Source organism: Narcine bancroftii, unplaced genomic scaffold (assembly GCF_036971445.1).
Source record: "Narcine bancroftii isolate sNarBan1 unplaced genomic scaffold, sNarBan1.hap1 Scaffold_296, whole genome shotgun sequence".
In the NCBI taxonomy this organism is placed as follows: Eukaryota; Metazoa; Chordata; class Chondrichthyes; order Torpediniformes; family Narcinidae; genus Narcine; species Narcine bancroftii.
Window position 1 is genome coordinate 123,139 of NW_027212032.1, and position 26,445 is coordinate 149,583.

General features: G+C 47.4%; 2 protein-coding genes across 8 annotated transcripts in view; one reads left to right on the forward strand and one right to left on the reverse strand.

The window, feature by feature from the left end:
* aamp (angio-associated, migratory cell protein) overlaps positions 1 to 16,979 on the reverse strand; it is a 59,716-nt gene extending 42,737 nt beyond the window's left edge. Inside the window, exons 1-7 of one of the 6 annotated variants that reach the window (XM_069913006.1) lie at positions 16,592 to 16,979; positions 12,758 to 12,880; positions 10,919 to 11,038; positions 9,028 to 9,167; positions 7,739 to 7,883; positions 7,080 to 7,163; positions 4,592 to 4,707 (exon numbers count right to left, since the gene is read on the reverse strand). In XM_069913006.1, the coding sequence (XP_069769107.1) occupies positions 4,592 to 4,707; positions 7,080 to 7,163; positions 7,739 to 7,883; positions 9,028 to 9,167; positions 10,919 to 11,038; positions 12,758 to 12,880; positions 16,592 to 16,685 (822 nt within the window). In that variant the 5' untranslated portion in view covers positions 16,686 to 16,979. The remainder of the gene's footprint in view (positions 1 to 4,591; positions 4,708 to 7,079; positions 7,164 to 7,738; positions 7,884 to 9,027; positions 9,168 to 10,918; positions 11,039 to 12,757; positions 12,881 to 16,591) is intronic. The other 5 variants (XM_069913007.1, XM_069913008.1, XM_069913011.1 and 2 more) reach the window with 5 other exon arrangements.
* Positions 16,980 to 17,120: 141 nt separating this feature from the next.
* On the forward strand, positions 17,121 to 26,146 carry LOC138750892 (uncharacterized). Of its 2 annotated transcripts, XM_069913021.1 has the most exons (3): positions 17,497 to 17,607; positions 20,980 to 21,217; positions 25,638 to 26,146. In XM_069913021.1, exons 1-3 carry the CDS (start codon positions 17,571 to 17,573, stop codon positions 25,822 to 25,824), a joined length of 462 nt encoding a protein of 153 aa, XP_069769122.1. In that variant the 5' UTR covers positions 17,497 to 17,570; the 3' UTR covers positions 25,825 to 26,146. The 2 variants fall into 2 exon arrangements, with proteins under 2 accessions (XP_069769121.1, XP_069769122.1); XM_069913020.1 differs by lacking the exon at positions 25,638 to 26,146 and having other exon boundaries at positions 17,121 to 17,607; positions 20,980 to 21,119.
* Positions 26,147 to 26,445: the final 299 nt, after the last annotated feature.

A 26,445-nucleotide genomic window follows, 5' to 3' on the forward strand; every position in this document is an offset into this window, starting at 1 on the left:
AGGGTTGTAATTGTGCAGCGCAAGTTTAAATGGCCGAAATCGACTTTTACCATGTTTTAAATAATTTTTTGTTCTTATTTCTCCCTCCTCCCATCTCCCTCCTTTCTTAAATAGTGAAGTATTCATGGGAATTGTATAAAGGGCCTAAAAGACTGATGGTGATATAGGATATGATAAGAAATTAGATATGCAAGCACAAGGAAAATGCAATCAAAGGATCGTTCATGGACACACAGACTTGGCAAGCATATCGGCAATTATAATGTGGAGAATGACTAAATGCTGGTGAGGCATAGCTTTCTCATTCATCATGTTGAAGAACCATTGATAGAACAGGGTACTGTGTGTTGTGGAGTTGGCAGTTGATGGGCCTTCAGAGAACTGTGATCCTGGCTGAAGAGATGTAAATATTTAATGATGTTTAATTCAATTTGAAACCATGATCTACAAAAGGTATGAAACACGAGTTGATTATGAGTGACACTAGCTAACAACATTTAAAGGATTAAGATAAAAGTACCAATTACTATAATATAGTTAAAAAAGAAAGTCTGCAGACTCTGCGATTGTAGATTACACAAAAATGCTGGAGAACCTCAGCAAGATATTTGCTGAGTTTTTCTAGCACTTCTGTGTAAATTACAATATACTGTACATCCCTTAAACACGAAAAAAAGCCAACTGGAGAAGTGGTTTAGTGGTGGATAACCAGTTATATATCATATCAGATCAGGCAAAGGCCTTATAATATTGCCAAATAAAGCAATAAACCCGCAGATTAGGAAAATTAAACGATTCAAAGGAAGAAGGTATGCAAAAATAATCCAGCAGGAAACAAAAACTTCATAGAACTGTAAAAAAAGTAAAGGATTACATTGAGTCCCTTGCAAACCAAGGGCAGATGTTAATTGGAGGAATAAAGAAATGACAAAGAAGTTAAATATTTGTGACTGTCATCTCAGAAGGCACAGAAAACGTCCAGGAAGTAGTAATTAAATTGGGATATATCCACTTCATTCCCTCATCCAAATCATTGAACAGCGAGGCCCCTAGCATCCAGCGAGGCCCCTAGCATCCAGCGAGGCCCCTAGCATCCAGCGAGGCCCCTAGCATCCAGCGAGGCCCCTAGCATCCAGCGAGGCCCCTAGCATCCAGCGAGGCCCCTAGCATCCAGCGAGGCCCCTAGCATCCAGCGAGGCCCCTAGCATCCAGCGAGGCCCCTAGCATCCAGCGAGGCCCCTAGCATCCAGCGAGGCCCCTAGCATCCAGCGAGGCCCCTAGCATCCAGCGAGGCCCCTAGCATCCAGCGAGGCCCCTAGCATCCAGCGAGGCCCCTAGCATCCAGCGAGGCCCCTAGCATCCAGCGAGGCCCCTAGCATCCAGCGAGGCCCCTAGCATCCAGCGAGGCCCCTAGCATCCAGCGAGGCCCCTAGCATCCAGCGAGGCCCCTAGCATCCAGCGAGGCCCCTAGCATCCAGCGAGGCCCCTAGCATCCAGCGAGGCCCCTAGCATCCAGCGAGGCCCCTAGCATCCAGCGAGGCCCCTAGCATCCAGCGAGGCCCCTAGCATCCAGCGAGGCCCCTAGCATCCAGCGAGGCCCCTAGCATCCAGCGAGGCCCCTAGCATCCAGCGAGGCCCCTAGCATCCAGCGAGGCCCCTAGCATCCAGCGAGGCCCCTAGCATCCAGCGAGGCCCCTAGCATCCAGCGAGGCCCCTAGCATCCAGCGAGGCCCCTAGCATCCAGCGAGGCCCCTAGCATCCAGCGAGGCCCCTAGCATCCAGCGAGGCCCCTAGCATCCAGCGAGGCCCCTAGCATCCAGCGAGGCCCCTAGCATCCAGCGAGGCCCCTAGCATCCAGCGAGGCCCCTAGCATCCAGCGAGGCCCCTAGCATCCAGCGAGGCCCCTAGCATCCAGCGAGGCCCCTAGCATCCAGCGAGGCCCCTAGCATCCAGCGAGGCCCCTAGCATCCAGCGAGGCCCCTAGCATCCAGCGAGGCCCCTAGCATCCAGCGAGGCCCCTAGCATCCAGCGAGGCCCCTAGCATCCAGCGAGGCCCCTAGCATCCAGCGAGGCCCCTAGCATCCAGCGAGGCCCCTAGCATCCAGCGAGGCCCCTAGCATCCAGCGAGGCCCCTAGCATCCAGCGAGGCCCCTAGCATCCAGCGAGGCCCCTAGCATCCAGCGAGGCCCCTAGCATCCAGCGAGGCCCCTAGCATCCAGCGAGGCCCCTAGCATCCAGCGAGGCCCCTAGCATCCAGCGAGGCCCCTAGCATCCAGCGAGGCCCCTAGCATCCAGCGAGGCCCCTAGCATCCAGCGAGGCCCCTAGCATCCAGCGAGGCCCCTAGCATCCAGCGAGGCCCCTAGCATCCAGCGAGGCCCCTAGCATCCAGCGAGGCCCCTAGCATCCAGCGAGGCCCCTAGCATCCAGCGAGGCCCCTAGCATCCAGCGAGGCCCCTAGCATCCAGCGAGGCCCCTAGCATCCAGCGAGGCCCCTAGCATCCAGCGAGGCCCTTAGCATCCAGTGAGGCCCCTAGCATCCAGTTCAAGCCAAAACACTGGCTTCCTACTCTTTCCTCTGAATATTAATCAATTCTTAATCAATGCCAATCTATCACCACCAGGACATAGATTTGATTTTTATAACTTAAAATAATAATGGAACTTAGAAATAGGTCCAGAAGAAATTAGCCTGCATCTACTAGAGTTCTTTTGTCTTCTCACTGGTTATTTTTCCCAAAAATTTTAGGAAGGCTGATTGAGTACACCTTCGGAGGAACAGAAAGACCTTGGGGTCCAGGTCCGCAGACCCCTCAAGGTTCCCATGCAAGTTGATAGGGTGCTGAAGAAGGCATATGGTGTGTTAGCCTCCATTGGTCAGGGGATTGAGTTCAAGAGTAGTGAGATCACATTTGGAATATTTGTGTTCAGTTCTGGTCACCTCATTACAGGAAGAAGGTTGGTGCTTTGGAGACAGTGTAGAGGAGATTACCAAGGCGTTGCATGGATTGGAGAATATGTCACAAGAAGCCAAGATGACTCATTGGAGTGACGAAGGATGGAAGATGTCTAAATAGAGGGATTATGAAGGACTTAGATAGGGTGGAGCACCTTTTCCCCAGGTGACATAGCAAATATCAAATGACATGAGTTTAAGGTGAGTAGAAGGAAGTTTGGGGGGTGATGTCAGAGGTATGTGGTTTTTTTATATAAACAGAGCGGTGGGTACCTAGAATGCATTCCCAGGGGTGGTGGTGGAGGCTGGTTCAATCAAGGCATTCAAAAGACTCTTAGACATATGGATGTAAGAAAAATAAAGGATTTATGAGTGCACGGTAGGGAAAAATTAGACAGGAGTAGGTTTACATAGATCAGTACATCATGCACTAAAGGGTCTGCATGTGCTATAATATTCTATGTTCCCTTCTGAAATCTACGGTGGCTAATTACACTTGCAATTTGTTGGATTTACCAATTTCTTTTTTTTTTTGCAACTTCCCCATCACCTTTTATAGTTTCCCAGACATTTCCCATCTCCATTTTTAAATGCGGGAAACACAGTTGCTGTCCGGTGCAAAATTTACCTTTCTGAGCAATTGAGCTCATTATCTCACTAATTTGGATCCTCTCTGGATAATAGAATTCTACTGTGGTAACTTGTCAAATTCAGTCCCTAGTCACCAGCCTGAAGCACCTGATGGCTTCATTCCAATTGTACTCCCAGGAAACCAGTGAATCCTATGTATTTCTACCGCTGCCATTTGTCAGCATCTGAAGTCTAGGTACCCCCTCCAACAGCTGTATTATTCTATTTAGTTCACCTTCAATCCAACTTCGCTGATTATCTCCGCATCTGCGGGAGCAAGTTCCACAGATTCACCACTCTCTGATTTAAAAAGGTTCACTCCCCTCATGCAAATTTGCAGTTTGGAGCTCCATTTTTAAGTAAATCCATTCTTTCAAACCCATTCATAAATTCTAAGGACTGACCAACTGAAATGACTGTTTATTAAAATTTAGAAATATTAGAACAGGAGATCGATCCACACTCAAGGATTTTCTGCCTCTGAGAAAAAGATGTTATCATGTGTCAACCTCTGCAGGAGCTCTATCAAGAGCATTCTGGCCAGCTACGTCACAGTGTGGTACTGTTGTTGTGGAGGATCGGACTGCAGGTTAACCCACAGGACCACACAAGTGACAAAGAGGATCTCCCTCCTCCCCTCCCCCCCCCCCCCCCCGCCTCATCAATGTGATGTACCGGGATCGTTATCTGAAGAGGGCGCACAAAATCATTGAGGACCCCTTCCACCCCACACACAGCGTCTTTCAGCTGCTCCCGTCGGGGAAGGGATCCAGGAGGATGAGAGCCAGCACCACCAGGCTGAGGAACAGCGAGAACGCTGAACAACCAAAGGAACTGCTCCCACTGACCCTCCGAGACACTGACATTTACTGAACAATTTTTTCATATCAATGTATTGTTTGTCTGTATTGTCTGTATCTGCATATTTTGCAACAAGGACCAGAAAAACACGGTTTCATCAGGTTGTAATTGTGCAATCTGAAAATAATGAACTTGAACTTGATTACCTTCCCTGTGAGCGGGTTGAGGAGTTTGACTTTACAATCAACAGAACCAGTCAATACCAGGCTTCCACTGTTATTGGCAGCGATGCAGGTCAGAGGTCCCTGGTGACTATCCTGGCCTGGAGACAAAGGAAGAGGTTGAAAGGCATCCTCTACAAGGGTAACTGTTGAGCACATCTCCCCAAGGAGTGAAGCAGAAGGACAGGAGAAAGTTAGGAAATGCATTAACAACTATCAGAAATACACTTGGAAACCTCTCACCACCAGGTCCTCGGTGTGACGAATAGCTCAGTGATTACATGACCCATACAACCCACTGTCTCATCCACATTCAGCCTCTCCACTCAGGAAAAAAAAAGCACCCATTTCGGTTTCATTGAAGTCAATGAGAATTAATTAAATCAAGATCAGACTGTTGAGCCAAAAAGTCTCCAACAAGAACATGCTGCTTTGAGCAAGACACTGAAACTTTGAAGTAATATAGTACCATGGATGTAATATGGACCATTGGCAACACCGTTAGCATTGCACACTCAGGCCCAAAATGTCAGTAGTTGATCTTAACCTCCTGTGACACCAGCTGAGTTCCTCCACCATTCAGAATCAGATTTATTGTTGTGAACATGTCACAAAATTCGATGATTTGCGGCAGCGTCACAGGCCAAACATTTATATAAACCACCTTACAAAATAAATAAAAATAGTGAGGCAGTGTCTGTGGTTCATTGTTCATTCAGAAATCTGATGGTGGAGGGGACGAAGCTGTCCTTGTGTCACTGAGTGCTCATCTTCAGGCTCCTGTATCTTTTGCCCCCGATGGCAGCAGAGTGAAGAGGGCATGGCCTAAGTGGCGGGGTCTTCGAAGAGAGGGGCTGCTTTCTTCAGACACCTCCTCTTGTAGATGTCCTCAATGGAGTGAAGTTTATTGCCTGTGATGTCGCAGGCCGAGTTCACAGCCCCCAGGAGTTGCTTTTCTTGACCTGAGCATTGGTACCTCCATGCCAGAGAGTGATGCCACCAGCCAGAATTCTCTCCACAGTGCACCTCTAGGAGTTTTTGAGAGTCTTCGGTGACATACCAAATTTTCTCTCAACTTCTCACAAAGTGACTATATCACCATTTACAGCACAGAAACAGGCCAGTTCGGCCCTACTAGTCCGTGCTAAACATCTTCTCCCACCTAATCCCACTAACCCATATTTGGCCCATAACCCTCCACACCTCTCCCATCCATATACCTATCCAATTTGGCACTTATCATCTAGATTATTCATATATATGACAAACAGCAGTGGATCCCTGAGCCACTCCACTCATCACAGGCCTCCAATTGGACAAACAATTTTCCACCACTACTCTCTGACATCTCCCATCCAACCATTGTTGAATCCATTTCACTATTTCATTATTAATACCCAATGCTTCCACCTTCCTTACTAACCTCTTTTGGGGAACCTTATCAAAAACCTTACTAAAGTCCAAATAGACAACATCCACCACCTTCCCCTCATCAACCTTTTTAGTAACCTCCTTGAAAAACTCTAAGATTTGTTGGACGTGATCTACCATGTACAAAACCATTCTGACGACTCCGAATCAATCCCTGTCTTTCTAAATAGTTGTATATACCATCTCTAAGAACATTTTCCATTAATTTACCCACCACCGACATCACATTTGCAGGCCTATAATTACCAGGTTTACTTTTGGATCCTACGTCGAACAACATGAGCCACCCTCCAGTCCTCCGGCACATCCCCCGTGGACAGGTGACATTTTAAATATTTCTGTCAACGCCCCCACTATTTGTTCACTAACCTCCCTCAGGGTCCTAGGGAATATTTTGTCAGGACCTAGAGATTTATCCACCTTGATCTTTTTCAATATAGCCAACACTACCTTCTCATTAATCCTTATATTATCCATGAACTCCCGACCATATTTCTTCACTTCATCTGGCTCAATATTCTTTTCCTTAGTGAATACTGAAGAAAAAAAATTGTTTAAAATTACACCCATCTCCTCTTGCTTCTCACGGAGCCTACCTCCCCTCATCTTCAATGGATCCAATTTTATCCTTCCCTATTCTACTGCCCCCTCTCAAGTTGGTTCTTCTATGTATTGATAAAGAAAATTTTCCTGAACACACTTAACAAACTCTACCCCATCCAGCCCTCTTACTGTATGGGTGTCTAAGTTAATGTTCGGAAAGATGAAATCCCCCCCCCACAAGTACCACCGTGTGTTTATTACACATATAAGCAATATGGCTACTCGGAGATGTTGACACCGAGGAATTTTAAGTTCTTGACCCTCTCCATTGCTGACTTCCTCAACCAGAAATGATTTGTGTTCTCCTTAAGTCCACCACCATCTCCTTTTTGTCATCATTTCTGTATTTTGACTAGAATCACAGTGTCTGCAGACTTTTCTGTTTCACTTAAACACATCACCAACCTATTCATCGGTCAGATCTCCCCTACTGAATTACCTTTGATGATGTGAAGTGGTGATCCTTGCTTCAGATCCCAAACCCTCACTGTTCCATCTTCGTAGCCAACAACTGCTCGCTTACCTGGAGATACAGAGCAAGAAACTTACATAAAGCATAAGACAGAAACTATTTAGTCAGACAACAATCATCTGTAAAGCTCCCATTTAGGATTTAACTATCCTTTCTTAAGTGAAGCATGGACTAGACCAGCCATTCTCAACAAGGACCCAATGGCCCACCTGGGGGCCCATAGCACATTTCAGTAGAAGCCTCATTTTCTTTTCATCCCACATAACAAATATTTTTAATGTTTTTCATGTAGTAGGAAGAAGTATGGAATGACTGCTTCACAGGGAAGGGAGCCCTTAAAGTTTGAGCAGAGTCTAAAGGGGGCCAGAACTGAAAAAAAAAGTTGAGAATGGCTGCCCCAGATGTCTTTGGTCCATCTTGTCCATGTCAACATCATTGCACATCTGAATTAGTCCAATTTGCCTGCATTTGGCCATGTCCCTCGAAACTTTTCCAATCCACAAAATTCTTTTCCATTTACATTTAATCTCATAACAGGACCTGTTCCAGTCATCCCTAGTGACAAATCAGGCAGGCTGCCTTCACTTCACTACCACCGAGGGAGCCTGCCCTCTCCCATTTCTTACCATCAGCAAGGATCTTGCCACACGTTGCTTGGCAACCAGTGCCTGGAAAGGTTTTGCATTCTCCACTAGGGATCTTCCACATCCAGCAGCTCCCTTCGTCAGTACCAGCCAGCAGCACATGGGCACAGGGATGCCACTCGACCCACTGCACATGGAAGGAACAGGTGCTGTCAGAGTCCTCTGTACAGTGCAAAATGCCATACACTCAACATATCCCATCACCAGTAACAGACTGTCCCCACCAGTACTGCCACCCAGTGCTACACAGTGACAAACCCGTCCCCACCAGTACTGCCACCCAGTGCTACACAGTGACAAACCCGTCCCCACCAGTACTGCCACCCAGTGCTACACAGTGACAGCCCCGTCCCCTCCAGTACTGTACCCCAGTGTTATACAGTGACAGCCCCGTCCCCACTAGTACTGTAGTGACAGACCCGCCCCCACCAGTACTGTACCCATGTTACACAGTGACAGACCCGTCCCCTCCAGTACTGTACCCCAGTGTTACACAGTGACAGACCCGTCCCCACCAGTACTCTACCCCAGTGTTATACAGTGGTAGACCCATCCCCACTAGTACTGGACCTGTGTTACAGAATGTCAGACCTGTCCCCACCAGTACTGTATCCCAGAGTTAAGAGTGTTCTAAACATAAACATAAACATAACAATTACAGCACGGAAACAGGCCATTAGGCCCTTCTAGTCCGCACCGAACCAAACACCCCTTTCTAGTCCCACCTCCCTGCACAATGCCCATAACCCTCCATCTTCTTCTCATCCATAGACCTGTCCAACCTTTTCTTAAATAATACAATTGACTCCGCCGCCACTATTTCTCCTGGAAGCTCATTCCACACGGCTACCACTCTCTGAGTAAAGAAGTTCCCCCTCATGTTACCTCTAAACCTCTGCCCCTTAATTCTTAACTCATGTCCTCTTGTTTTAATCTTTCCTCCTCTTAACGGAAATAGTCTATCCACATATAGTGACAGACCCATCCCCACCAGTACTGTACCCCAGTGTTATACGGTGACAAATTTGTAATGCAGTGTTACAAAGTGACATGACTACGCAATGTTTCTATCTCCCAATGTTGTATAGGGAAAGACCTGTCCCCCACCAATATTGTATCACAGTGTTATGACGGTAATCGACCCATTAAACAGGGAGATTTGTCTCCACCAATACTATATCCAAAGTCTACAGTGGCAAGTTGTATATGCAAACATTGCACTCCAATGTTTTATAGACAGTTTCAAATCAGGTATCACATATACTAGATACCTGCAAGTCGCCCACTTCAAACGACCAAATCTGCTCCTTGGTTTCAACTTTCCACACTTTGATCAAGCCACTCATGTCTCCTGTTACAACCAAAGCTGAATCATGACTGAAGGAGGCGGAAATGACAGAATCATTGTGGCCTAAATGAGAGAGAAATTCCAGATCAACAACACCCAGAAAGGAGTTTTCTCCCTGCCCAATCGTCGTCTCCTATTCAAAATTTCCAGACTATTCAGAATTGGAGGGCTGTTGAAGCAGCTCTCATCCAATTATCTTCATTTCCAGCAGTAGTCATTGTGTAAAGCCACAATGCTGGAGAAACCCAACTGGTTCAACAGCATATACTTTATGAAGCAAAGATAATTACCAGTCTTTTGGACTTGAGCCTTTCATCAAGGTACAAAAGATCTCAACAGATGCCTGAACAAAATCAAGGTTCTCCAGCATTGCATTTTTACTTTATCCACAGTGTCTGCAGACTTTAGTATGCTATAAGTAGCAGGCAACCCTGATTTACCCCCATCACACTGTATTAGGATACCAATCTCAATTTGAAGCCTAAGTTAGATTCATGAACCTTCTGTTTTATTTTGTGATGAACGAACATGCATTAAAAATTGGTCAACATTTATTTTCCAGCAGGCACGAGGAGCGAAGATATTCTATGATGTTCTTTTGGCTCATCCCTAGGCAAGCGACGATGAACACGGAGCCTTGTAGCTCTTCTGTCCTCACAGAATTTTTGTTCTGTTTTTCATGGAGTTTTAGGCACCATGTGCCAGGGCAAGGACTTGGAGGCGAATGCTTGTCCAGGACAAACGCCTCTCTCTGGGTCCTGTGCCACTGGGCCTGGCGGAGTGCGAGGCACGACAGCCAGAGTGACGCGGGATTGCCCCACAGTGATGAACATTGTAGGTATTCCCCAACTTGCAACCTATACATCTTACGTCCATTCACACAGACAACTAAATAAAGAAAAAATATAAAACTTGCACGATTACGGTGAAAATCTAGCCCATCTATGGTGGCAGCTGTGTTGGCCGGTGACCAACCCCACACGAGAGCTGGCCTTGGTGGCCACCATGTTAATATATTTCACATTTTAACTTCTTGTGTCCCATTTTTTCTGATTCTGTTGCTCAATATTCTGAAAGAGATATTTTAGAGGCCAGTAGAGTCCGCAGGGCGCTCAGTGTCCACAGCAACAGGGAGAATGAGAAGGATTCAATGATAGAGAACAGAAAGAAATTGATCGTTTTACTCTTCAGTATCACAGGTAGGGCAATTCCCTAACGTACGTCTATCCAAGATATGAACAGTCATCGAGAACACAACACAGAGGTATGTCGGGGAATATCTGTAGTCTGTGAGCTATTGCAAATTGGTAATTTTTTTATATATATATATATATATATACAAAGAGTTGTAGTGCCTGGAATGCCTTGCCAGACTGGCAGACACATGGATGGAAGAAAAATAGAGGGTTATGGGGTAGGAAGGGTTTAGTATTTTTTTGTAGGAATATATGGGTCAGCACCACATTAAGGGCTGAAGGGCCTGTACAGTGCTGTAGTGTTCTCGGTTCCCCCCCCCCCCCCCCCCACCACCCCTCACTTAAACCTTTTGTTCCTCAAGTATTTTAAGCACATGATAACTTCTTCCCTGCAACCATTAGACTTCTGAATGAAACCCATAACGGTGCAAACAAGCTTCCCTTCCTTGATACCAAATTATCTTTTTTTTCCATTACTTGTGCTCTTTAAACCACTGTAAAAAATGTTAGAGATAACCTGTTAGCCTGTAAACCCTTCTCACTCGACTAGATATTTTCCTCCTCTTGGAAAGACTCCATCTAAGTGCAATCAATTTGTAAACTCAGTGCCCCAGTTACCTGTGCACTCCAGTACCACTCCACCATCACTCAATCTCCACACAAAGGCCATATCGTCCTCACCACCAGATACCGCCAGAGTGTTGGTCTTAGGGTCCAAGCTCAAGCAGAATACAGCCCCTAAAAGAGTAAAAATTAAATCAGAGTTTAGGTTGCACTTAATCGTAACTCAGTCACCATTCTCTTCTCAACAATTTTCCCTTCCCTTCAAACTGCCACAGGATCCTCATTTAACTTGGGTAGCATGGCAAGTGCAGCAGTTAACACAATGCTATCATAGCCCCAGCGATCCGAGCTGTCTGGGAGTGATGCTTGCTGTTCTAAGAGGGTCATGAGGTTTTTTGCTAGCAGAGAGGAAGTCAAACAGGTTTTTCTCAGAGAGAGAGAGAGAGAGGGGGAGAGGGAGAGAGAGAGAGAGAGAGAGAGAGAGAGAGAGAGAGAGAGAGAGAGAGAGAGAATTCAGTTCTACAGTTCAGCAGCAGGCAACTGGGACTGGAACAGGACAAACTGGCCAGCTTGTGGAAAACCCCATTTGGAAGATGGGTTGGGGCTGCTTAGTTCAGCCTGGTCAAAGCCCTTGTGATTAATGCAAGAGAGGCCTGGCTGCCTCATGTTTCATTTGGAATAAGGGAAACAAAAAGGAACCCTCGGTGAACTGAAAGAAAGAGGTTATCATCTGGAGAACCCTGAGGGGGCAAGTTTCTTCGGCAAGACACCGAAGTGGCTGATCAGAAGGGATCAGTTTGTGTCCAGGAACAACAAATCTCTCTCTGAAAACCACAAGAACCTTCCTGAGCGGTAACCATTTACCTTTCAAGCACCAAAGCCTGGTGAACTTCATAACTATTAAATTCTGTGCACAGAATAAGAATTGCCTGCAACCAGTGAACTTGGAGGAATGAGAAGTGAGACAGGACTGTGAATCCAAGAACTTTACTGAACTTACACACTCATTACATACACATGCACTTATTAGAATTAGAAGGGGGTTAAGTGAGATGTTAATCGTGATCAGTTCAAGTGTGATCCTGTTTTCATGTTTAAAGATAACTAAAAGCAACTTTTGTTGAAGTAACCTCTATTGCTGCTGGGTTTTGGGGTCCTCTGGGCTTTCTGCTATCCTGCTCGCCCTTTTTTTCCACCTCCTTCTCCCACCCAGCTATCCCTCCTCCCCTGATCGCTGCTGTCCCTTCCCCCCTTCTCCACCTATCACCTTTGCTTTACCCCCCTCCCCCCATCCTTTTGTTCTGATGCCCGCCAACAGCCTTCTGGGCTGAAAGGTTGGTTCTGTCTCTTTACCTTTGCTCTATAAAGGACACTGCTTGACCTGCTGAGCTTCTCCAGTGTTTTATGTTTTGCAGCAGGATACTTTTCCTCCAACAAAAAGCAAGAGAACATATGGACAAGTGGAGAGATTTCGAGGAAGATTTTTATCCGCCCAGAGGGTGTCGAGGATATGGAACTGACTGCCTGAGATGGCAGTGAAGGTAGAAACTTTCACAACATTGAACCTCAATTTGCGAAGGGACAGAAGTCTCCAGGCCAAGTGTCAGAGAACAGAATTAGATTGATGATTTGCATGGACATTTTGGGCCAAAGGGTCCATTTCTGTGCCTATGAATTCATGATCTTAAGGGGAGGCAAGGGAACAGCCCTTGGCCCAAACTGCCAGTGAAATTTGGCATCTTATCTGCATGGCTTACGATCAAAATGGAAGTCACTTTAGCTGTAGCATCCTAAATCCTGCTTTGAAGCAATTCTCAGTCGACACTTACTCAGGGCTCCTATTCCAATCTCCAAAGGGATGACTGAGTCTATCTAGTAAAACTTTTCAGTTACTTGTGTGTCTGGTGAAAGTGAGATCGCTGTCATCCTGGACCACCTCCATGCTCTCATCGTCTTCGTCCTCTGTGGCCCACACACCATCATCTTCCTCGTCCTCCACCTCATTCATAAGGTCACCTGTGAGAAAGGCAACCTGGGTTAAAGGGTGCAGTCCGTGTCTCTGCATACACCGCACTTCCTTCAACATCACTCAGTCAAACCATAAAAATCTTGTCTCCTCCGACAAAGTTACATTAAAGTCCAACTCAAGGCTTGTGAAACAGCACCACATCCTCTTTCTCGGTTCTTTGCAGCCTTCCTGATTCTCTATCGACTTTAAGTTTATTGCCATCTGAATGTACATGTACAACCCGAGGTTACACTATACATACAAATGACAGTTATGCAGCCCCCTCCATAATGTAAGACGAAGACACATTTTCTTTTTTGCTCCTGTACTCCAGTTTTCAATTTGTAATCAAGCAATTCACATGTGATTAAAGTTTACATTCCAGATTTTATTCAAGGTTATTTGTATATGTTTTGGTTTGATCATGCGGAAATTATGGAACTTTTTATACATAGTTCCCCATTTCAGCCTGGATAGACCTGGTTTTTATGCTTCTACACCTCTTCCTTGAAGATAGTGTCTCATAGACACTGCGGGCTGGATAGTAAGGGTTGTCAATTATTTTTTGAGCCCTCTTTAAGCACCGCTCCACATAGATGTTGTCGATAGAGGGAAGGGAGACCTCAGTAGCTTTAATCAACTTCTAAACCAGCCTCCAATCTGATGCTTTGTGGCTACCATACCACAGTATGATATAGCCAGCCACGACACATTCCATGGTGCTGCTCAACCTCATTAGGCAGTGTAGGGGTTGTGGGTCCAGAATAGGTCGTTGTTTTTTAAATGGATGCCAAGAAACTTGATGCTCCCCACTCTCTATAACAGAACCAGTTCTATGTACTGGTCCCTCATCCTCCTGAAGTCCATAATCATCTCCTTTGTCTTGCCCATGTTGAGACTCAGGCTTTTGTACCACTGAACAAACCTTTCAACCTCCTCAATGTCAGCAGATTCATCATTTTATTTGAACCATTGAACGCTACAGGACAGAAAAACCAGGCCATTTGACCCTTCTGGTCTGTGCCAACCAATAAAACTAGCTAGTTCTACTGACCTGCTCTCATTCCATAACTTTCCAAACCACTCCTATTCAGGTATCTATCCAATTTATTTTTAAAACTCAAGATTGAATCTGCATTCACGACATCAGATGACAGCTCATTCCACACTCCCACCACTGTCTGAATGAAAAACATTCCCTTAATACCTCTCCCCATCTCCCCCAATCTAAGTGGAAACATCCTACTCACATCTACTCTGTCTTTACCCCTCAATTTTATAAACCTCTATCAAGTCGCCCCTCATGCTTCTTCATTCCAAGGCGTAGAGTCCTAACCTACTTAATCTTTCCCAATAACTCAACTCCTGAAGACCCAGCAACATCTTAGTAAATTTTCTCTGCTCTCTTTCAATCTTATTGATATTTTTCCTGCTACTGGGCGATCAGAACTGCACATAATATTCTAAATGTGGTCTCACCAATGACGAATAACTTCAACATATCATCCCAACTTCTACACTCAATACTTCGATTTATAAAGGCTAAGATGCCAAAAACTTTCTTAACAACCACGTCCACCTGCGACACCATCTTCAAGGAATGATGTATCTGTATTCCCAGATCTCATTGGTCTTCTGCACTCATTAATGGCCGACCATTTATTGTGTACGTCCTACCCTGGTTTGCTCTTCCAAAGTACAACACCTCACACTTATCTGCATTAAATTCCATCAGCCATTTTGTGGCCCAGTTTCCCAGCTGGTCCAGAACCATCAGCCATTTTGTGGCCCAGTTTCCCAGCTGGTCCAGATCCCTCTGCAAGCTTTGAAAATCTTCCTCACTGTCCACGACGCCTCCAATCTTAGTGTCATCTGCAAATTTGCTGATCCAATTCACCTTGTTAAGTGCTTGTCTTTAGACTCTTGTACTTCTTTCCCGACGGTAGCAGTGAAGAGGGCATGGCCTGGGACGTGGGGTCTTTGAGGATAGAGGCTGCTTTTATTTCAGACACCGCCTCATGTAGATGTCCTCGATGGGGTGAAGTCTGGTTCCTGTGATGTTGCAGGCCGAGTTAACCCTCTGGAGTTTATTTTCTTCCTGAGAGTTGGCACCTCTGTACCAGGCAGTGATTGCGACCAGCCAAAATTCTCTCCACAGAACTCCTGTAGAAGTTTACGAGTCTTCAGTGACGTAATGAATCTCCTCAGACACCTCACAAAGTAGACCCGCTGGCGAGCCTTCGTTGTGCTCTCCCTAGAGCTCCTGTAGAAGGTTGACATAATGATGGCCCGTAGCCTTGCCCACTTCAGACTTATCAAGAAGTGTAATCCCTGTGGCACCTTCCTGGCAAGTGAGGAGACGTTAATTGTCCACGTTAGGTCATTAGTTCAGTGAACTCCAAGGAACTTGGTGCTCTCCACTCTCTCTACTACAGAGTTGTGGATGTGTGGTGGAGGGTGGTCATTCCTGGTCTTCCTGAAGTCCACGATCATCTCCTTCGTCTTGTCCACGTTGAGACACATGATGTTCCTCTCGCACCAGATCACGAGATTTTCCCCCCTTTTTCTGGCACAAGAAGTGTCAGCCCCCTCCTCTCCCCCCTCACACTCCAGCCCCTCCTGTGCCCCGAGCCCCTCACCCACCCCATGCCCTTCACATCGCCCATGCTCCTTGTGACTCCTCCTCCCCCTCCATCCCATTCCTCCCCTCTCACCCCATACCCTCCCCCTCCCATTCCCCGCCCCCACACCCTATCCTCTACCCCCTCCACCCCTCTCCCACCTCCCCCCCACCCCCCCTCCACCCCTCCCACCCCTCCTCCACCCCTCCCACCTCTCCACCCCTCCCACCTCCCCCCTCTCCACCCCTCCCACCCCCCCACCCCTCCCACCTCCCCCCCCACCCCTTCCACCTCCCCCCCACCCCTCCACCTCCACCCCTCCCCCCCACCCCTTCCACCTCCCCCCCCACCCCTCCTCCACCCCTCCCACCTCCCCCCCACCCTTCCACCTCCCCCCCACCCCTCCTCCACCCCTCCCCCCACCCCCCCTCCCCCCACCCCCCCTCCCACCTCCCCCCTCTCCACCCCTCCCACCTCCCCCCCCACCCCTCCCACCTCCCCCCCATCCCTTCCACCTCCCCCCCACCCCTCCACCTCCCCCCCTCCCCCCCACCCCTTCCACCTCCCCCCCCACCCCTCCTCCACCCCTCCCACCTCTCCACCCCTCCACCTCCCCCCCTCCCCCCCACCCCTCCTCCACCCCTCCCACCTCCCCCCTCTCCACCCCTCCCACCTCCCCCCCCACCCCTCCTCCACCCCTCCCACCTCTCCACCTCCACCCCTCCCACCTCCCCCCCCCACCCCTCCCACCTCCCCCCCCACCCTTCCACCTCCCCCCCCACCCTTCCACCTCCCCCCCACCCCTCTCCACCCCTCCCACCTCCCCCCCACCCCTCCTCCACCCCTCCCACCTCTCCACCTCCACCCCTCCCACCTCCCCCCCCCACCCTTCCACCTCCCCCCCCACCCTTCCACCTCCCCCCCACCCCTCCTCCACCCCTCCCACCTCCCCCCCACCCCTTCCACCTCCCCCCCCACCTCCCCCCCACCCCTCCACCTCCCCCCCTCCCCCCCCACCCCTTCCACCTCCCCCCCTCCCCTCCTCCCCCCTCCGACCCCCACCCTCTCTCCCCTCCCCTCCCCTCCCCCCGTTCTCACCTGCCGCCCCTTCCCCCTCGTTCAGCTCGATCACCTGCACGATCTCCTCGCCTTCGTGCAGCTCCACCTGGGGACTCGGCTCCTGTTCCGTCATTTTGCCCCAGTGTTCACCAACTAGTTGACCCTCCGCTGACCCCTGACCCCTGACCCGCCGCACTAACCCAGCGCTTCCCCACCCGCTTCAGGCAGCCCTCAGCATGCGCCAATGTCCGGACAGAGACAACCCCTCACCCAGGCATGAATGGCACCAACGGCAGCCAATGGCAGTCCGAGAATCCGAGAGTCCGACCCCCTATGACAGCCAATCATCAACAGGATGGGGCGGGTCTCCTCCCCACCCGCGTTTGGACTGCTGGGAGATGTAGTTTTCAGCTGAACCTTTGTGTCTGAATTCCACCGATTATTAACAGCGATCTTTGTCGGATTCGGTGGGATAAACGGCTGCAGCACCCACTTTAAACTTCGGTTTTGAGGTAAAGCTACCTCAAGTGTCTGCGAAGGAGGTGCATGCTGGGATAGAGGAGGACTGGCATGGCGGCGGCTGGCAGGTGCACGCTGGGATGTGGAGGGCTGGCATGGCGGCGGCTTGGAGGTGCATGCTGGGATACAGGAGGACTGGCATGGCGGCGGCTGGGAGGTGCACGCTGGGATAGTGGAGGACTGTCATGGCGGCGGTTTGGAGGTGCATGCTGGGATAGAGGAGGACTGGCATGGCGGCGGCTGGCAGGTGCATGCTGGGATAGAGGAGGATTGGCATGGCGGCGGCTTGGAGGTGCACGCTGGGATGTGGAGGGCTGGCATGGCGGCGGCTTGGAGGTGCATGCTGGGATACAGGAGGACTGGCATGGCGGCGGCTGGGAGGTGCACGCTGGGATAGTGGAGGACTGTCATGGCGGCGGTTTGGAGGTGCATGCTGGGATACAGGAGGACTGGCATGGCGGCGGCTGGGAGGTGCACGCTGGGATAGAGGAGGACTGGCATGGCGGCAGCTTGGAGGAGTGGCGCGGTGCTGAAAGGTAAATAGAACGAAAGCAGGAAAGTGCAGGCACGGAGTCCAAATACAATGCTGGAGAAACTCAGCAGATCAAACAGTCAGGGTGAGGAGGGGAAAGCCAGCGGTGATCAATCCACTGACTGGTGGGGGAGAGGGGGACCAATAAGCTCCTGGGAGTCACTATCTCAGAGGATCTTTCCTGGACCCAACCCACCAATGGCATTGTGGAGAAAACATGTCAGCGCCTCGACTTCCCCAGGAGTTTGCGGAGGTTTGATATGACACCAGAAACCCTGGCAAATTTCTACAGAGGTGTGTTGACCAGCTGCATCTCGGTCCGGTCCGGGGACACCAATAATCCTGAGCGTAAATCCCTGCAAAAGGTAGTGGACACAGCCCAGGACATCGCAGGCAAAACCCTCCCCACCATCGAGAACATCGACAGGGAACGTTGCCGTCGGAGAGCAGCAGCGATCATCAAGGATCCACCCCACCCAGCACATGCTCTGTTCTCGCTGCTGCCATCAGGAAAGAGGTCTCGGTGCCACAGGACTCACACCCACCAGGTTCAGGAACAGCTGCTCCCCCTCCACCATCTGACTCCTCAACGACAAACTCAATCAGGGACTCATTTAAGGATTCTGACTTCAACACTTTATTGATTTTTTTATTCTCTCTTGTGTTGCACAGTCAGTTTGTTTACATTTGTTAACTTTATGTGTATACACTTTGAGTGCGGGTTTTTTCTGCGCAGCCAATAAATGGTCATTCTGCCTCACCCACAGGAAAAGAATCTCAGGGTTGGATGTGATTTCATGTGTACTCTGACAATAAATCTGAAATCTGGCAGCTGATCAACCCCGAGGGATGTAGAGCCAGAACAGCAGGGAAACAGGCCCTTCGACCCTCCAATGTGTGAAACACGAAAGACTGCAGACATGTAGTTAAAAACACAGAAATGCTGGAGGAACTCAGCTGGTCTCTCAGTGTCCATAATTAACAAATATATAGAGCTGAAGTTTCGGGCCAGAGGCCTTCCTCAAGGAATAAGCCAAATGAGCAAAAGACAAGAAATCTCAGAATACAGGCAATGCTCGCTGGTGGAGGAATCCAGATGAGGGAAGAGGTGAGAATTGATTATATCTATGCAAAAGGAGACAGGGAAAAGGGAGACAGATAGTGCAGGGGGAGGACGACAGGGGGATAAGTGAAGGGAGTAGGGGGGGATTTAACAAAAGCCAGAGAAGTCGACATTAATGCCATCGGTTGAAGGGGGCCCAGTCGGAAAATGAAATGTCCCTCCAATTTGCAGGAAGTATCAGTCTGGCCATGCATGAGACCATGTCAGCAAGAGAGTGGGATGGGGAATTGAAGTGGATGGCCACTGGGAGATGACGCTATCGGGGTGGGCAGAACCGAGGTGCTCATCAAAGCAATCTCCAAGTCTGCCCAGTCTCTCCAATGTAGAGGAGATCACAGCAGGAGCATCAGAAGCAGTAGATGACCCCTGCAGATTCACAAGTGAAGTGTTGCTTCACTTGGAAGGACTGGACCCCCCCCACCCCCAAATGGTGGTGAGTGAGGAGGTTTGGGCACGTGGAGCATCTCCATTCCAGCACCCATCTTCACTGGTCCTCTTAAACCAACAATTGGTCTTTGTTTGATAGCAGGGAAATAGGCCCTTCAACCCATCTTATCAATACTAAACATCAAGCACCCATCTACAGCATGGCTTTGAGAAGGGAAGATCATGCCTAATGAGCCTAATTGAGTTTTTGAGGAGGTAACAAAAGAAATTAATGAAGAAAGAGTGGTAGATGTGGAATATATGGATTTTATAAGGTATTTGACAAGATCCCCCATGAAAGACTAGTTGAATGGTGTAACAGCAACCTTGCACTCAACTTCAGCAAAACCAAGGAGATGATTGTGGACTTCAGTAGGAAGTCAGGAGAGCATGACCCAGTCAGTAGTGGAGAGGGTCAAGAAGTTCAAATTCCTGGGTGTCAACATCTCCGAGGATCTGTCCTGGAGCCTCCATGTTGATGCAATCACAAAAAAGGCTCGCCAACAGCTATACTTTGTGATGTGTTTGAGGAGATTCACTGAAGGCTCTTGAGTATTTCTACATGTGTACGGTTGAGAGCATTCTGACTGGGTTGCATCACTCTCTGGTATGGAGGTGCAAACACTAAAGACAAGAAAAATCTCCAGCAGTGATTTCACAGGCACCAGACTACACTCCATCGAGGATACCTACATGAGGCGGTGTCTTATAAAAAGCAGCCTCTATCCTCAAAGACCCCCATCACCCAGGCCAGGCCCTCTTCACTCTGCTATCATTGGGAAAAAGGTACAGCAGCCTAAAGACGAGCACTAAACAGCACAAGGACAGCCTCTTCCCCGCTGCCATCAGGTTCCTGAATAATCAACGAACCAAAGACCCTGCCTTAGTTTTGGTGCAGTACTTTGTTTTAATTGTTGTAAGGTAGTTTATATAAATGTTTACACTGTGACGCTGCCACAAAACACCAAATTTCATAACTTGTTCATGACAATAAATCCTGATTCTGGTTAAGAAAGTCTTGAGGCAAGGGATCCATGGAACCCTGGCTGTGTGATTTCAGAATTGGCTTGCATGTGGAAAGCACAAAGTAGTAGTGGAAGGAAAGTATTCTGCTATACTTTGTGAGGAGGTTGAGAAGATTAGGTATGTCATCAAAGACTCTCCAAAATTTCTAAAGATGTACCATGGAGAGCATTCTGCTGGTTGCATCACTGCCTGGTATGGAGGTGCCAATGCACAGGACAAAGAAAGACAATAGAGAGTTGTGAACTCGGCCAGCGCCATCACGGACAACGACCCGCAGACACTATCTCACTTTCTCTTGCACTCATTTACTTATATATACATCTATATATATTTGCACCTGTAATTCTTCCGCAAAACAATTTTGTGACGTGTTCGTGACAATAAATTCTGATTCTGAAGACTGGAGAGATCCCAAAGGGCCAGGACTGAGAGTTTGAACCTGTATAAAGAAATAAAGAATATAGTACTGTTGGATCTTTGAACATAATTACCCAACCTACCACAGCAACTCGTGCTTTATACCTCTGCAGTTTGTTTTAGATTGAAGTGAAACATGGAAGTCTGCAGAATGCTGTAATTGTAGTAAATACACACAGTAAATGCTGGAGGAACTCAGCCGGTCTAGCAGCGTCCATACGAGGTAAAGATGTATTACTGACGTTTCAGGCCTGAAATATATATTTGTTCCTCCCACGGAGACTGGGTGAGTTCCTCCAGCATTTACTGTGTGCTTTAGATCTAAGACCTTGTTTTCAGGAACAATGTCGTTGGTAATCATGGTGTGCTTTGCTTCCTCCACAGAGTGTTGGTCCAGATACTTGGCCCAGAGCACCGGCACTGCCTCCTGTAGACTCCTACCCATCAGCGGTCGCATGGACACCGCCATGCCATCACACAGCGTTAAACCCATCCACTGTAACTGTAGCAGCAGACCAACGTTACAAGCGGAGGAACCTCCGGGAGGGCCATTCTCCCAGCGCCCAGCATACATCCCACAGCGCAAAGCCAAGAACCCGATGGGAAAGATTGGGCTGGCCTGGTGAGGATGGGATAAGCAAGGGCCCAGCAGGAGGAGGGACTGTTTGTTTACCCTTTGTCAGATAAAATAGTTCACATTCAAGTTTATCATCTGATTCTACAAGTACAACCCGACGAAACAGCGTTCTCCAGTCTCGGTGCAAAACACACAGACACACAACCAGACATAACACACATACAGACAAACAATACATATGCAGGACAAGTGTTTCATCTGTACAAATAAATAATGTTTTGTACAAATGAGAGTCTCAGATGGGTAGGTGAGCAGTTCCTTTGGTCATTCAGGGTTCTCACTGGCCTTGGGAAGAAGCTGTTCCTCAGCCTGGTGATGCCTGCTCCTGTATCTCTTCCCCGATGGGGCAGCTGAAAGGTGCTGTGTGAAGAGCAGGAGAAGTGTATTCAGGCAGTAGGTGACCCCTGCAGATTCACAAAGGAAGTTTTGCTACTCTTGGAAGGACTGCTTGGGGTCCTGAATGTTGGTGAGGGAGGAGGAGTCAGTCACAGGGGGGGGTATTGAGGGGGCAATTGGTGGAAAGGAATGAGTGGACGAGGGAGTCACAGATGGAGTGGTCTCTGAAGAAGGTGGAGAGGGGAAGATTTGTCTGGTGGTGGGATCATGTAGAAGGTTGCAGAAATCGCGGAGAACCGTGTGTTGGTTGTGGAGGTTGGTGGGGTGGTAGACGCGCCAAATCAAAGGGTAGCCATGGATACCTGCATGGATCCCAGCTTTGTCTGCAGGTTTGTTGTCTACGTGGAGCAATCCATGCTACGAGTCTACACAAGCAAGTCTCAACTCTTCCTCCCCTCCATTGATGACTACAGAACAACTCCAATTATCTTAAATCAGGATATCCTAAATCCTCAGTTATCCTACATTTTTTGGGCCCAGAAATGACGTCTATTTGGCTCCAAAAAAAATTTCAGATAATTGAGGATTTCAGAAATCCTCATTCATCTGAAAAACTTTGAAGGCAAAATGACGTAATTTTTGCCTCGGAAAAATTTGGATAAACAAGGATATCTAAAACCGTCAGAAATCCTTAGTTATTCAAAATTTGGATAAACGAGGATATCTGAAACCGTCAGAAATCCTTAGTTATTCAAAATTTGGATAAACGAGGATATCTGAAACCATCAGAAATCCTTAGTTATTCAAAATTTGGATAAATGAGGATATCCGAAACCATCAGAAATCCTTATTTATTCAAAATTTGGATAAATGAGGATATCCGAAACCGTCAGAAATCCTTAGTTATTCAAAATTTGGATAAACGAGGATGTCCGAAACCGTCAGAAATCCTTAGTTATTCAAAATTTGGATAAACGAGGATGTCCGAAACCGTCAGAAATCCTTAGTTATTCAAAATTTGGATAAACGAGGATATCCGAAACCGTCAGAAATCCTTAGTTATTCAAAATTTGGATAAACGAGGATATCCTAAACTGTCAGAAATCCTTAGTTATTCAAAATTTGGATAAACGAGGATATCTGAAACCGTCAGAAATCCTTAGTTATTCAAAATTTGGATAAACGAGGATATCTGAAACCGTCAGAAATCCTTAGTTATTCAAAATTTGGATAAACGAGGATATCTGAAACCGTCAGAAATCCTTAGTTATTCAAAATTTGGATAAACGAGGATATCTGAAACCGTCAGAAATCCTTCGTTATTCAAAATTTGGATAAACGAGGATATCCGAAACCATCAGAAATCCTTAGTTATTCAAAATTTGGATAAATGAGGATATCCGAAACCGTCAGAAATCCTTAGTTATTCAAAATTTGGATAAACGAGGATGTCCGAAACCGTCAGAAATCCTTAGTTATTCAAAATTTGGATAAACGAGGATATCCGAAACCGTCAGAAATCCTTAGTTATTCAAAATTTGGATAAACGAGGATATACGAAACCGTCAGAAATCCTTAGTTATTCAAAATTTGGATAAACGAGGATATCTGAAACCGTCAGAAATCCTTCGTTATTCAAAATTTGGATAAACGAGGATATCCGAAACCATCAGAAATCCTTAGTTATTCAAAATTTGGATAAATGAGGATATCCGAAACCGTCAGAAATCCTTAGTTATTCAAAATTTGGATAAACGAGGATGTCCGAAACCGTCAGAAATCCTTAGTTATTCAAAATTTGGATAAACGAGGATATCCGAAACCGTCAGAAATCCTTAGTTATTCAAAATTTGGATAAACGAGGATATACGAAACCGTCAGAAATCCTTAGTTATTCAAAATTTGGATAAACGAGGATATCTGAAACCATCAGAAATCCTTAGTTATTCAAAATTTGGATAAATGAGGATATCCGAAACCATCAGAAATCCTTATTTATTCAAAATTTGGATAAACGAGGATATCCGAAACCGTCAGAAATCCTTAGTTATTCAAAATTTGGATAAACGAGGATGTCCGAAACCGTCAGAAATCCTTAGTTATTCAAAATTTGGATAAACGAGGATGTCCGAAACCATCAGAAATCCTTAGTTATTCAAAATTTTTTGAAGTTGAGAACTGACCTCAGAGGTTGAAAAAAATTTGGAAAAAGCCTCTGAGTAGAATTTCTAGTTTTTGAGCTGGATTTATCTTATTTTGTTCAGGTTGGTTTTTGGTGAAAATTAAAACATTATTTCATGTTTAAAAAGCCTTCCCTTGTTGCTTGTTGTTGTTTAAACACTGTTACAAATGATTTGCTGTTGCTACTGGGCTGTTTTTTTTTAAATGGCCAGTTCTCCAAAATAACCCCAGTCCCGACCATTTCAGATAATCGGAGATGTAATATACTGTACTTTGGTTCTGCCTCGTTGACTTCATCCTCTTTGCTGCCAACTTCCACCCTGACTTTAAATTCACTTGGTCCATCTCTAGCAACACTTTCCCTTTCTCAATCTCTATCTCGAGAGACAACTCTCTACAAACCAGCCAACTCCCACAGTTACCTTGACTATACCTCTTCCATACCAGATCATCCACTGTGTCCTCCTTCAAAAAATGAGGCTGCTACTATCAACTCAGCCCTTAACTGCATCTCTATATCCCACATATCTGCCCTGGCTCCCTCTCCCCCTAGAGGCAACAAGGACAGGATTCCCCCTGTCTTCACCTACCACCCCACCAGCCTGTTGAAGTATCTGCAGGCATTTTGCACATACCTTGATGAAGGGTGCGAGCTCTATAAAGGACACACTGTTTGACCTGCTGAGTTTCTCCAGCATGGTTTTTACTTCAACCACGGTGTCTGCAGACATTTGTGTTTTACGTCTTCCCCTCTCCTCCCCTCTCTGCCTTCCGCAGGGACCACTCCCTTGTACACTCCTCCCTTCCCACTAATCACCCCCTTTAGTACCTTCCCCTGTGTCCACGTGCGGCCACACCTCCTCCCTCACCAGCATTCAGGGCCCCAAACAGTCCTTACAAGTGAAGTCACTTGTAAATCTGCAGGGGTCGTCTACTTCATCCAGTGCTCCGTTGTGGTCTCCTCTACATCAGATAGACTGGGAGATTGTTTTGTTGAACACCTTCACACTATCCCCTGCAAGAACAGAGATCTCCCAGTGGCCAACAATTTTAAATCTACAGCCCATTGCCACACTAACATATCTGTCCATAGCCTCGTACACTGCCAAACTGAGGCTACCTGCAAACTGGGCTCTGTCCAACCAGATAGCATTAACATCCACTGTATCATTAACATCCCTCTGTATCATTTCCTCCAACTCCCCCACCCCTTCCTCTTAGAGAGCTAACCCCTCCCCCATCAGCTCAGCATTTCTACCCTCCCACCCATATCCCCTATGACATCTTGCCTATTGGCCTGTATTCTTCCCCTTGCCCTTCTTCCCCCCACCTTTTTATTCAGATGCCTGCCTCCTCTTTACTCATACCTTGATGAAGGGCTCAGGCTTGAAATGTTGGTTACCCTTTGCTTTCTCTGAGCACTGTGTGACCTGCTGAGTTTCACCAGAATGTTTGTGAATTGCATTAAATCATTTGCTTTAATTGAATTCCTGCAACAAATTATACTTTTGGGAATGTGTCCAGCTCTTCCCCCAGTTTTCCTGTGGTGTTGAGGATTAATTAATTCATATTTATCAATTATACTCATGCTGGGGTAATGCATTGATGGCGCAGTCAGTCACAGTGAGGGGGTGCACACTGATTGGTCAGTCAAGGAGAGGGGATGTACATCAATTAGTCAGTCACAGTGAGGGGGCTACACACCGATTGGTCATTCATGGTGAGGGGATGCACACTGATTGGTCAGTCACAGTGAGGGGGCGCACACTGATTGGTCAGTCATGGTGATGTGGTTGCTCCCATGACATGTCGTTTCGTTCTGCCTGTATTTGGTGTCACGCCACCTTTGCCATTGGCAGACGTTAATTCCCCTTCATTTGTTTTGCAGGTTAATTGGCCTCCCATCTGGTATCATTGCCTTCCTCCTTGCCAAGCGGGAGGTGGACAAGAACAGACTGAAACAGCTGAAGGTCAGGCAGAAGATGAAGACCGCCAACGAGGGCACCTACCAGAGCGATCGATACCGGCGAGAGATGGAGGAGCACGAATGCAGCGCGGTGAGCGGGCCGAAGTGATGGGACAAGACCTCCTCACCTTCACCACGACTTTCCCTCTAAACCTATGGTCATTTCAATCCCCCTCGCCTCTTCCCTCTCTGAGCTCCGCTCCGATTACCCTTGGGACTGCTTGCCTTGACCATTTATTGGAGAAATCAATGAATGGCGATCATCTCCTGCAGATCTCTCTGGCACCCTGGAGATGTGCTGCAAAGGAAGATTGGGAAAGAAGAGGCACAATTTATCTTCCTCTGCAGCTCAAATCACTGTTGTAACTTCTGCAAAATCACAGAACCCTAGCACACTACGAAGCAGTCATTTATAAATGTTTGTCGTCAAACTTTCTGTCAATATTTCTTGGGTATATAAATGTGAGCATAGTTAAATCATGAGATGATTCTAACCCGCTTACCTTCTTGGTCACCATTTCAGTGTGAATATTCACATTGCAACTCTTCAAGAAGACCAGCCCATCCAGGCCAGAGTAATCGATGTAATTAACGCCCTCTCCACTTTGAGTCATACAGCACAGAACATGCCCTTCAGTCCAACTTGTCCCTGCTGACCAAGTTGACATTCTGGGCTAGTGTCATGTGGTCCCTCTCCTCCTAAATCCTTGCCATCTACGTATCTGTCCAA